The sequence below is a fragment of the Varanus komodoensis genome, unplaced genomic scaffold, assembly GCF_004798865.1.
Source record: "Varanus komodoensis strain SLA01 unplaced genomic scaffold, ASM479886v1 scaffold1, whole genome shotgun sequence".
Taxonomy (NCBI): domain Eukaryota; kingdom Metazoa; phylum Chordata; class Lepidosauria; order Squamata; family Varanidae; genus Varanus; species Varanus komodoensis.
In genome coordinates this window covers 105,140,881-105,153,289 of record NW_025335268.1, presented here as the reverse complement: position 1 = coordinate 105,153,289, position 12,409 = coordinate 105,140,881, and the positions used below count along the sequence as shown (strand labels likewise).

The 12,409-nt window shown below is 39.6% G+C and overlaps 1 protein-coding gene across 4 annotated transcripts in view; it reads right to left on the bottom strand.

Moving 5' to 3' along the window:
* ATRNL1 (attractin like 1) overlaps window positions 1-12,409 on the bottom strand; it is a 619,481-nt gene that overhangs the window by 539,811 nt on the left and 67,261 nt on the right. For all 4 annotated transcript variants that reach the window (XR_006415620.1, XM_044439583.1, XM_044439591.1 and 1 more), the window contains exons 2-5: window positions 11,784-11,867; window positions 10,835-10,948; window positions 9,313-9,441; window positions 7,867-8,075 (exon numbers count right to left, since the gene is read on the bottom strand). Coding sequence is in view for 3 of the 4 variants with exons in the window: in XM_044439583.1 (XP_044295518.1) it covers window positions 7,867-8,075; window positions 9,313-9,441; window positions 10,835-10,948; window positions 11,784-11,867 (536 nt within the window). In the remaining variant the exon portion in view is untranslated. The remainder of the gene's footprint in view (window positions 1-7,866; window positions 8,076-9,312; window positions 9,442-10,834; window positions 10,949-11,783; window positions 11,868-12,409) is intronic.

The following is a 12,409-nucleotide window of genomic DNA, read 5'->3' as shown; positions in this document are numbered from 1 at the left end:
TGAAGCTGCTGCAAGCTGTTTTGGATACATATTTTTCTGAACCCTCCTAGATGTTCTTAAACATGTTCTTGATGAAGCCATTTCACATCCACAAGTATTAATAGTGTTCCAGTACAAAGAAATTAATATAGCATACAAGGAACAAGGGGGCAATTAAGGACAGAAGGGTAAAATGTTGTTTACCTTCCAAATTTGAGCACTTTTACTATGTCCCCATGTCCACTTACTGGTAAAGAAAAACATGAGTAACCAATCTCCTGTCTTCGAAATTCAACTGCAGATCAAGATTGACAAGAGAAAAAGGCAGGTTGCTTACCTGTAACTGTTATTCAACCAGCCACCTGGGATTCACACATATGGGTTCTGCACCTATGTGGAGCCTGTCATTGGGGAGATTTCATAGCTGTAAGCATTTGGGAAGGAAACACTATTCTTCCCTGGCATTCAGTGTATATGGGAAGAACTCCCATCAATTTCCTCAGTCTACCTGTGGCCTGAGAAACCAAAGGAGGGTCCTTTTGATTGACTTCAACCTTAGCTGAACCTGACCTAGGTATAGAGAACAAAATTTTCAATACCATTTCAATAGAGAAAAATGGAGACTTGAGTATGACACTGAAGAGAGAAAGGTGAGTGGGTTGTGTATGCACATTTTCATTAAAGAGCTCATTCTGTCTAATAACAGGTCTTTGATGTGGTACCCACAGGCAGGCATGAATCCATAAGAGCACAGCACCGATCATGGTCTTCACACCAGTCCACTTGGTGCCGATCTGGATATGGAAGACATGCATTATATGACTCCTTGCTGAGTTCCCTCTGTTGCTGTAGCAGGTGGTCACACAGAGATCCCATCTTCTCTCCAGGAATGGTAGGCACCTCACCGTGGTAGCCTGATAGTTGGTCACACAGAGTCCCAGCACTAAGTATGATTAGGTACACCTCCCTATGGCCTCCACACAGCATCCTTCTTTGTCAACCAGTGCAGACTGCTCCCAACATTGACCTTTCCTGTGCTGACTTCATGACAATATAGTTTGCCTCACAGACTGGAAAAGAAAAGTCATGTCCTTCTCCTGTACATACTCTCCAGTCTCTTTTATGTGTCATTGATAATAGGACCTTCCACAACTGCTGGACATTTGGAAGAGCATCAGCAGTAATGGTACAGCCATCAGTTCTTCTGTGTCTACAACAATAAAGACAAGATCTAGCAGCCTCTCTGGTTGCAGAAGAGTGGTTAGATTGAATGCTTGAGCCATCCTGTGGACCTGCTCAAAGAAATGGCAGATGCACACCAATGGAGAATTGGTGTCTTGAGCTCCTACAACCACTTCCAGAGAGGAAATAGATGGTGCAACCAATGAGTAGAGATCAGTGTCACAGGTGTAGTCTTCAATGTCTGGTGGAGATGATGGTCTGGAGTGCAGGAGATAATGATCAGTGTTGCAACATAGCAGAGGAGGCAACATGTTCCAGGGGTCCCTGAAAACTTGTGGGCCAGGAAACTGGCTGTTGAGGTCATGGTGACAGAGGTGGAAGTTTTTGGAATGCTGGACGAAGGATCATGTCTCTGCTCTTGTCTCCCATAGAGCTTCAGAGGGTAGTCTGGATAGTACTGAGGGTCCTTCAGTAATCAGTTCTGGCAGATTCAGTGTGCAGATGCACTGGAGATAGAGTGGTCAGCTACAGCAGGGCCAAGGCTTGAGAAGGGAGTTGGGCAGGTGGAGGAGTGTCCCAATTTTACCCTTCTGATACTGATGGCCCTGGTTCTCTGCCCTAGTCAGATCTGCCTAGTGTTCATTTGGGTGGCTACTGGGTGGTACAAAAATGAAACGAATGAATTTATGCTTGGCAACTGTGGGTTCCACCAACTTTGCCTCCATGGCTTTTTCAGCCAATTTATTCACCTTCTCCAAATTCAGGGATTGGCAAAGGCAACTCACCCATGGGCAGGATGCTAGTTGTGGCATAAAACAGATGAGGAGCGAGTACACTCCAGTGGCTTCATGACGTCCACTGTCCAGAGAGCTTTACTCCAAAGCTCTGCATGAAGTTGATCAGCCTGATGCTGCCTGGTCTGCTTAGTGAAGGGCTGGCAGTGCAGCCACTGGTTGCTGACATGTGCCTTGCCAAGGCAGGGCAGGCAGAGGGAAGCCCGTACACTGCTGCTGTACTTCATGCATTCCATGAATGCTGCCTTGGATGCCGCAGGGAAGATAGGAGAAGGCAATAGGAAAAAAGGAAAAGTAGGGGAAGGTAATAGGAAAAAAATAGCAATTGTGAAAAAAATCATAAGGGAAGATCAGGGGCCTTTTTATTTTTTAATGTTTTGTGGAACAAAGGGTAATGGGTAATAGCTGATGGAAAAAAATAAATAAAAAAACTGAAACGGGTATATAGAAAAGCTTTTTATAGAAGTAGATAACCAACGAAAAATGCTCAAGTGTCAGGAAGAGAACAAAGAACTTACCCAGACACCAGCAAATGGTAGTCAAAGAAGAAATGAGGCTAGAATTCCTCCCGTATATACTGAATGCTGGGGTGGGGAAAATGTTCCTGCCAAAATGTCCTCAGCTACGAAATCCTTCCAACAACAGGCTCCAAGCAGGTTCAGAGCCACATGCAGACACCACAAAGAACTGCCTTTTAATAGCTGCCCTTTTGTTCCTTCACATATTCAGAGAAAAACTAGGATTGTAGTATCTTGTTCATGAAGTTTTCCTTTAAAAAATTTACAGTGCAAAGTACTTTTGAAGAAATCATCATCTTGCCATTTAGTTGTGCATTTGCAACAACAAAAAAGGATGCTGAATTATTATCTAAATATAGATCTAAGCTCAGTATTGACACACTAATAGATTTTTATAGCACGGTTTTTAAAAAGGCACTTCCATAAAATGCTATTAGGCTTTTTAAGCAGCAATTTATTTCATGCTCAATTAAAGGCAGAAAGAAAGTATGTGGTGTCAGTATGACTGTGCTGTTGACATTAAGGCTGCTGGCCCATGCCATTGACACTGAGACATCAATACACAGCAGTATCGCTAAATTTATATATTGGAGTGAATCCAGATTTCTGGATCCATGTAATTAGGTTGGTGGAAGCAATTTCCCTGACCCTGCTTCCCATGGCAGCTCCCTCAGCCCCTGAAAATGCTACATATGGGGTCACAGAAACTTGCTGAATGGGTTTACTTATGGTACCCGGGAAGGTGACTTACAAAAATTAGGTGAAGACAACTTCCTGGAATGGAGCCTTTATCTCAATGGAAGACAGATCCTGGATCCAACCCATAATCTACATTAAATGGAATCAATTGCTTAGGTCAAAGTTCAGCAATATTCCAATGTAGATCTATATAAGAGCTGTGACATTTCAACAACTTCATAATATTTCTTTCTTCTCTTACGTTATCATGATGTGCTTAGAAAGTAGATAAATGTTTTGCAAATCTGAGCTTGTAACTGCTAATTCTTATACAGGAAGTCAAATTAGTTAACTATAACAAGTTATAGTTCTTCCCATTTTGTCTCAACTTTCTAAAATAACCTTCTGAGTCACAGCAGGTTTGTCATCCTTAAAGCAATCAACATGTATAGGAACACCCAGGAAATAAACAGAATAATAAATAAGAAGTCACTTAAACACTAGTTGCCTCATTCTCATACTTAGTGTTGTCTGATATCAAGACATGCCAATTACCACAGGTTACAAATGTGTACCTATGCATTCAGATTATATGTTTACCAGGATAATTTATTCAATCCAGGACTCTGGACAGCTCCTTTCCTCCACAGCCATAGAAGAGAACAGTGAGGTGAATATAAGAACGTGTGAGCTATTTCAAAAATATCTTTTAATATTAAGAAAACATGGACTGCAAGAGCTGACTGTACTGCTGCTTGCATTGCGCCATTTACCACTACACTACTTTCTACAAGGGCATAGTCCATTTTCTAAAGACTTGCATATTTCAGCAGTTCAGCTCACAGTATGTCCTGTAAAACTGCTGCCTAGGTAATAGCAGGCACATACTAATTCTGTACACCTATCATGAAATTTTGGCCAAAAGAACAGAACTGCAGGCTGCACAATTCATTGCTTATAAGCCTATGCACAGAAAATTTGTAAACTACGGAGCTGTTCTTCCATGCCTTATTACAATGATACATCTGTATCAAGGGACTGCATTTGACATGTGAGCTCTGATGTGAAAATTCAGCAACACAATAGGAAAGCACTACAAATACATGGATGTCTAGCACCATTTGTGCCTTTCTTCTTTTGCATTATTGCTGGCTCCACTGGCAGAGTGCTTTCTCTCTTTGGGATTTAGAAGTGTCAGGAATGAGGATTCATCAAATGCAATAGACACTGCAATTTTGTCCCACTCATCCCCTCTATAAGAATTCAGCAAGAATCTGGTTGTAATACATATGTCTGGTGTCACAGCTAGTGTGGCTCAAAGAAACAACGAAATGCAACCTAAAATATCTGTTCTATTAGCACTAGGCGATGTCCTTAAATATGGGAAGGCACCCAGGATAGGAAAAAAAGCACTAGAAGCATGTGTTAAGTAGTCATATACATAGTGACACAATGTTTCATTTCCTATATGAAGTGCTTCTCCTAGTCATGTGTTAAAACCTAATCTTTTGCAGATTCTGGGTGGGCTTCAGCAAGTCACTATTTAATAACAACTAAGCAACTTGTAGCAAATTAAAGACTAACCAAATTAACCAGACATAAATGTACATTAACACTGTCAGATGATTAACGCTCAGATGATGCTGGTGAAGAACAGTGTCCACAACAACTGATGCTCGAATATGCTTGTCCACGCTTGTTACAGTGACACAAGATTCTGTTTCTGCTGCAACAGATTAGCGTGGTTCCTCCTCTGAGTCTTATTTAAAGCATCTAAACATTTTAAATACATTTACATTATATTACTATCAATACAGTTCCTCAGATAAGATCTGCACATTATTTGACTGTTAAGAGAAAGACATTTTCCAGAGGTAGCTTGTTCCCTCTGGTGTATTCTAACTCAATGAAATGGATGTAGCCTCTTTATAACAAGAAAGTACGACATGGTCTAATGCCCTTCTCTGGTCAAAGTTGCTGAGGACTTCCATAAATGATTGTATCAGTATGGCTGAGTGTCCACAGGCTGCATTTCCTCCCACTCCTTCAGTGTGAGTCCCTATGTATGGGTCAGAAAGTTGAGGGATTACAGCAATAACTACACAGCCATCTGTAATAGTGAGCATTACAGGGAAAATTTAGCTACCAGATCAAAGCTACTTTTGTTTACACTTTCAACAACTTTTAACAAAGAATTGAAAAATCATTTTAGTTTCTTGATTACTTTTGTAGATGTTTATTCCAAAGTATCCACCAGATGTCACAATTGCTCAGAAATACACAGCACTGTGCCTAATACTATCTTTATACCTTGAAGGATCTGGGTAGCCATTAAACATTTATTCTAGCATAAGAACAAATAGAACGGATGTCTACATTATTTTATTTTTAGGCAACACTTCTTTTTTAAAACAGCCATTGATAAAATGGAAAAGTGTCCTATGAATACTTTTCTTTTTGAAATTACCTGGAACCAACACAAATATGTAACTAGCTTTCTGTATTAAACATGTATACCCCATTCCTATAGGACTCTGCCACTTGGCAAGACAGCACAACCTATTTCCACTGAACGATGTACCCCAATTACAGTGGCTGTACATTCATAGACAGCCAAATTGTTCCCTACATATCTCTGCAATCCCTTTTCACTTTCTATTCCAGATTGCAATTGTCTCACATTACCCCCCTCCCTTTTTTTGTGTTAGCCCTGTCAGTACCAGGTTTCACTTCTATCTCAGCTCTAATCACCCATCTTACTGTCCCGTCCTCCATTGCTTATTTCTTAACGCCCCTTCCAAAACCTGCCTTGAGGAACAGTACTGACCCTCTGAAACCATGTTCAATATTCTTTCATCAAAATACATTTTCCTCTCTGTAACAGACTACACTGTATGAATTGCTGTCACACACATTATGAGATCTCTGTCAGCATTATAAACTATCTGAAAAAGACAAACACTTGGAGGATAGGGAAGGAAGTATTTTTATGGGATTAAAAATCAGATCCCTGCAATTTTGATGGTCATATGGAGCATTCATTCCTGGGACTGGGGTAGAAGCACAGTTCTGTCTGTAAGGACAAAGACTGATCGAAGAGCCACCTATAGGGCTGAAGGATTCCAAGAAACAGGGAGAAGAGGAATGAGGTTCTGCCAAGATACAAGGCATCCCAGTGGGGCCTCAACTTCTACTCTTTTCAAGCAGGAAAAAAAGACTTAGACAGCCAAAACTGGTTGTTTACGTGTTTTGCAGGGCAAGACAAGCACACAAGTGATCTTTGGCTCTTCCTTCCTTGCTTGCTTGATAGGATGCCCATAATTCTCCAAGTTCAGAGGGTCACAGGTAGCCACACTGGATTGCACTGTATCTTTCTGAAATTACTCATGGCCCATACTGGGCCTTTCTGATTTTAAAATGCAATCCACCACTCTTTGGTTATTTCCATAGAAGAGTAGTATCCTATCAATGTTTTCTAATATTTGTTCTGAATGAACAAATAAAGCTAAAAGTCCATCCTTCTAGACAAAGCAGCATTCCTGGTTGGTCATAATCAGAAAAATAAAATAAATGAGACAGTTCAAACTTTTTTCAAGTTCTATTTTTTCCAGATGCCATATTTCACCTGAAAAAATTACAGATAGAGCAGTATAACACTTCAAAATAGACATTTATGCACATATGTTTTGGGTATACAAATCCTGCAAGCAACATCATTTCCCATTATCAGTCTCTCTAATTATCTTGGTCCTCTGTCCCTTTCCTTGTGCACAAGGAATTCTGGGGCAGATAGTTCCTTCAGAAAGTTCCTTCAGGAAAACACAAACTTCTCTCTATTTCAAAATATAGATTCTGGTTTAGCTTTATAAGCACATTCTGAGCTAAACTAAACATTGCATTCTCCCACTCCCCACTCACCTGCAACTGCAGCGACTACACTTAACATGCCATATGGCTAATACAGTTGCAGGAATCTGCATAAAAAGAATTCCTTCCCTATCCTTGTTTTTATTGATGCCTGGGACTACGGCATTGGACGGGCAGGGAAAGGGGAGTCCTGCAACTTTTTCAAAGTCTTTTACTTATACAGGTGATAGGTTAATTACTGGTAAAATCTCCAGCACCATTAAAGTATAGCGTTGTCCTCATCCCAACACTTGACATTCCTCTGCTGGCATTTGACTGTCCAGTGCATCTGTTGCTCCATACATGCAGTGAGCAGATATCACAATGCCATAGATATCACAATGCCATAGCATTGCCTGAAACAGTTACTCAAGAGCAGAAGCAGTGGCTTCAGTCACTGAGACAAAAACCTAACAAAGAGCAAGTGAGAAACCAGCTGGGAAACTGTGCTCTGAAGATTGCAGGTATAAAGAAATACCCTTTTCTAAATAAGACAATTCAAAGAATGATCTAAAAAATATGCAAGGAAAAGCATATTAAGCTCTATCAGGGTACTTATTATTATGAGGGAAAATCAGAAACAGAAGCAGAGATATTTAACATGTCAAACAGGTAGTCTTAAATATCTATCTGTAGATGACCCAGGAGACTGTATAGATTAAGAGAACTTGAATTGCTGTAGGAAATGTGTTTATATTTTTAGTCTCACCCATGAGGCTCAGGAGGATGAGCAGGGACTCATATCAAACAACAATCAAGTTCATGAAGTCTCAGCCACAGTCAGGACATTTGACTTTTTGTCAACTCACCTTGCCAGCTGTCATTGCACACACACAGTTTCTCTCCTGTCAAGTCACAGTAGCCATGATCAGGACTTCCACAGTTAGCTTTACAATAAGGAATATCACAGGCTTCTCCCTTCCAATACTTGTCACATTCACAATACACTTGGCTTGGAATTGAGCTACTAGTTGTGCATTTTCCATGCCCTGAGCAATTATTGGGACATGAATTAATCCTGTAATAAGAGGAAATAAAGCAATGGTATGCATATTTGTCAAGCCTTTATGTACATTTTAATATAATTTCACATTGTTATTTCATGAAAAGGAGAAAAATATTAAGAACAGAAACCTTTAAACTATCTATTCTAGTCAAGTACAGCTTATCTCAGGAGCCACTGGAATAGTAAAACCAAAATAAGAAACCAGTTATATTATGATAAGCAGAATACCATGAAATTGTTCAGACTGTTCTACATTTCTGGCACTGTAACTTATTCTACATGAGCACTTTGGTGCCGTTGACCTTAACTTCTGCTTGCCTTTAATTATATACCTTATTCTGGTACTTCTTGGTCCTTAACTGTTCTGAAATACAATTTCTGCCTGGCTTGCATTATAGCCAACTTTTCTGCATCCCAGAGCTGCACTGCTTAAAGTAGTTTTGGGAACTTATGTATGCATATAACCACTTGCTAATTTAGTTGTATATAGGACACTTCCAAGAAATGAGGGATCACTACCACACTCTCACAAATTATTATAAATCTGCAGAAGTACGATGATGATAACAATTCTCCTAAGAATTCACAAGATGTTAGAGATTACTGCTGGGCCAAGTATTCACCCTCCCTAAAAGAAGAGCCCACTTGGTAAATGGCATCAGGTAAGACCAGTGTGAAAATTGTTGTTCTAGCTCCTGTTTACAAGATGGTGAGGGAGACCGGCATTGCTAGCATCATCATTTTTTTATTTGAAGCATTTTTGTCCCACTCATCAAGCAGAAGGGCTCCTAGAGCAGCTTACAAAGATCAGTAGGACAGTCCCTGCCCTTCAGCTTATAATCTAAGATGATCTTGCCCACTTGTTACCCTCTGATGTTGTCTGCAACTCCTACAATTAATACCAGTTTGGTAGGGGCTGATCTAAATGTGTGCCTTGATGTTTCCCCAGCACCACTTCTGGTCAAATTTGAGCTCTACCTAATGGATAACAATCCCTCTGTCTTGCAGAAAGATGTGAAGTGGTCACCCATGCCTACCTACCTCTCTTAAGTATCCTACCTTCACAACCCAAGACAACAGCCCTTTCCAAGAGCCAGTTCAATCTAGTGGGAGTCTTCTTACCCTTCACTTCTTTGTCAAAATTCCAATTTGCATAAGACCAAATACTTTTAAACCTCAGTTCATATTTACAAAGATAAACATTTCCCTGGTGATAAATAAAGTGACATGACTAATAAAAAATACTTACGAGTAAAAAATATTAAATCCGGTTAGATTATAAGCAGCATCACTAAAAAAGTGTAGCAATGCATAGCCCGATGTAGTAACTACTTCAGGTACGGTTTCATTCCCATGTACTTCGGGAACTATAAGACCACTATAAAAGATTAAACATGAAGGATTCATATTACCAGTAACATCCGTAATAAAAAGTTAGGGATTTAAATAAATCAGGTGAGTGATCAGCACAATTTGGAAACATTCCAGAATTGCATTCAATTGCACTGACTGAAGCAGTCATAAACTCATGAACAGGAATTCCTGCATACTGAATTAGACATGGTTTTCTGAATGTTTTTAAATTTCAAAAGCTATCTCAGGTTTCTATGCATTGAAAATTCTATTTGAACTGCTTAATACATTTCTAAAAATACTGCATGATCTGAAAATAATGCATGGTAAATTACATTATGCAAAAAGGAGCATTTACATATATTTCAGACACCCCTATATATACAAATGTAGACCTGGCTCCTATGTGAACTGGCTTCCTGACTTGCATACTGCAAGGGTAGTTGAGGTAAGCAGTGCCATGAAAGATCTCTAAGGCAGACCCAGGCCCAGAGATGGAGGATTACAGACCATGAATGATTGTTGTTACTTGACTGGAACAACAGTTAAATATAAGAAGTGTTGACGCTGTTGCCATTTTCAGAACAAACTTTGCAACAAAAGAGTGGGAACTGAAAAGAAAGACTACCATGAATAGGAACTAAGTAAAATAACAGGAAGGAATACTATCATCCTAAGAATAGTAGTCTGGTTATTACCATTAGGTATGTGTGAGGAATCCAATAGAAGGATGAAAATCAAATGAATTTTCACAGTTAGACCTCCCCCCCTCCCCGCCCCCAGATTTTGTTCCCTGCACTGGTAACAATGCACTGTTATATAAGTTGTATCAGACTGCGGACCTCCACAGTTTCCACAATAAAAAGGGGGAATAATCTGGACAAATCTTGCTATCTGCAGAGACTGGAAACTGAACACATTTCCTTCATATTTGAAAAAGCTGAACAAACCTCAGCCTGTCTTAGAAATGGAACCTGCCAGTACTGAAAGGGTTGTTAGAACTAATTAGTCATGTAGGAACAGGTACTCAAGAAGATACAAAGAATGTTCCCCAAAGGTACAAACCATGTTCCTATTCATAGAGGCTTGCATTCTCAATTTAAACATACTAGGTTGACTTATCTCCAATAGAAAAGAAAAGCATTCATAATTCTATTATGAAGAATTGAGGAGGATGGGTTGTACAGGAAAGTCAGTCAGAATAAACTTGGGAAACTATATGTTACTAAAAGCAACTACATAAAACAAAACATACTGACGAGGAACCAAGAAAGATTTGAAATAGGCAAGTCAAAACTGGCACTGGAAACACACCAGAAAAAGGATAGCAAATTTTAGTGTCCCCATGCTTAGCTTCTATTCAACACACACATATTTTCATTAAAATGTAATAAAAGCTATTAAACTGAAGTACTCACCTAAATACAGCTATTAAAGGTGCATATATTGAATCTCCATCATAAACATACATATGGTCCCAACTACATTCTGTGGCAAAATGATTAAATCTTAATCGTAAAACTGAATTGGGACTAGAAGAGAAGGGGTGGGGGGAAAGCAATAGTATTAGCTAGAGTCTTCCCAGAAACAGTGTATCTTATATCAATATAAATATTTATGTATTTAAAACATTTATATGCCATCCTTTACAACAACATCTCAGGACGGCTTACAACATGCCAATATAGTATTATTAAATGTAAAAGTTGTTTTCAAACACAAGTCAAATGCAACTTTGTATTCCATTGCTCAGAACTGTGTATGAAAACAAGTTCCTGCACTCTGCACGCACACACGATAAAATACTGCTTTATTTGTAAACCATTAGTCATCTGAGAAAATTCCACTTGGAGAATTAACCTGACATTTGCATGGTTCAATCATACCAACATAACACAATTCATTGACCTGGGAACAAGCTGCATTCCCCACACATTCCCTCCTCATATCTCCCTTTGCCTTTTCCCCTCATGCTTATAGCTTTAACAAAATTTTCCTAGACTGCAATCCAACCTGGGGTAAGTCACATTCAATATACTGATACCACCCTCTGAAGAATCATATACAGGATTTCACTATTAGTTCTGTAAACATTTTTCATGATGGCCAAACTTAGAAACTGATTTAAGGGCTTCCTGAAAAATTAATTATGAAAGCAGGCCCACTGCTAGACTGAAAGAAGATGCTGGCCTGGCCACTCACACTGAGACTGGTGGGGAGGGTTGGGGAGTACTGGAGAAGTAAGAAGCTGGCCGTTTTATCCACTGGCGGCAAGCTGTCCCCACCCTGACTGTCTGGGAATCTTTGCTGACCTTAGCTGAACATATCAAGTTAACAGCTTGACATTAATGCAAAATAAATACTTACTATCCTTCAATTAACCATGTACATTTAGTTTTGTATTTGTAATTTATTGGTCCATCTGTTAAATATCCAGAAGGTTCAGTTAACCTATGAAAGAAAACAAACCTGAATATTAGCATTAAGCCATTTAAAAAATGTTTTTAAAAAAGCAAAATAAATGCACATTGGTTTCAAAGACACATACTTAACTGGCATAAGAATATCCCTTAATGCTGGTTAATGTTTCTCACTGCTTGCCCAATATTATGTGGCTTCCCGTACCATAATACAGCAATGCTGCTCCATTGAATATCACACAAGCCTCCTGTCACAAGGTGCAACTCTCTTCCTGAGTAAACACACTACTCCCAAGATGCTTTTCCACAAGACTTTATTATTCCTTATCTCTGATACAACCCTCAGTCTTTCTAGCCTTCTTTCTAGCCCTTTCACCTGTGCATCCCAGCAGGCAGGGTGTTCGGAAACCTAGCCATCCTGGGCTCTTCTCTTTTCTTGGTTAGCTGAATTTCCCACTTGTGCTGTCCCTTAGCAACCAGCATCACCTCCTCAGGTGGAGGTACCTCTATGTCAGACAGACTACTCAACTCCTGCTCTGGGAACTGCCCAGGCCCTAACTTGTCCTCCTCCTC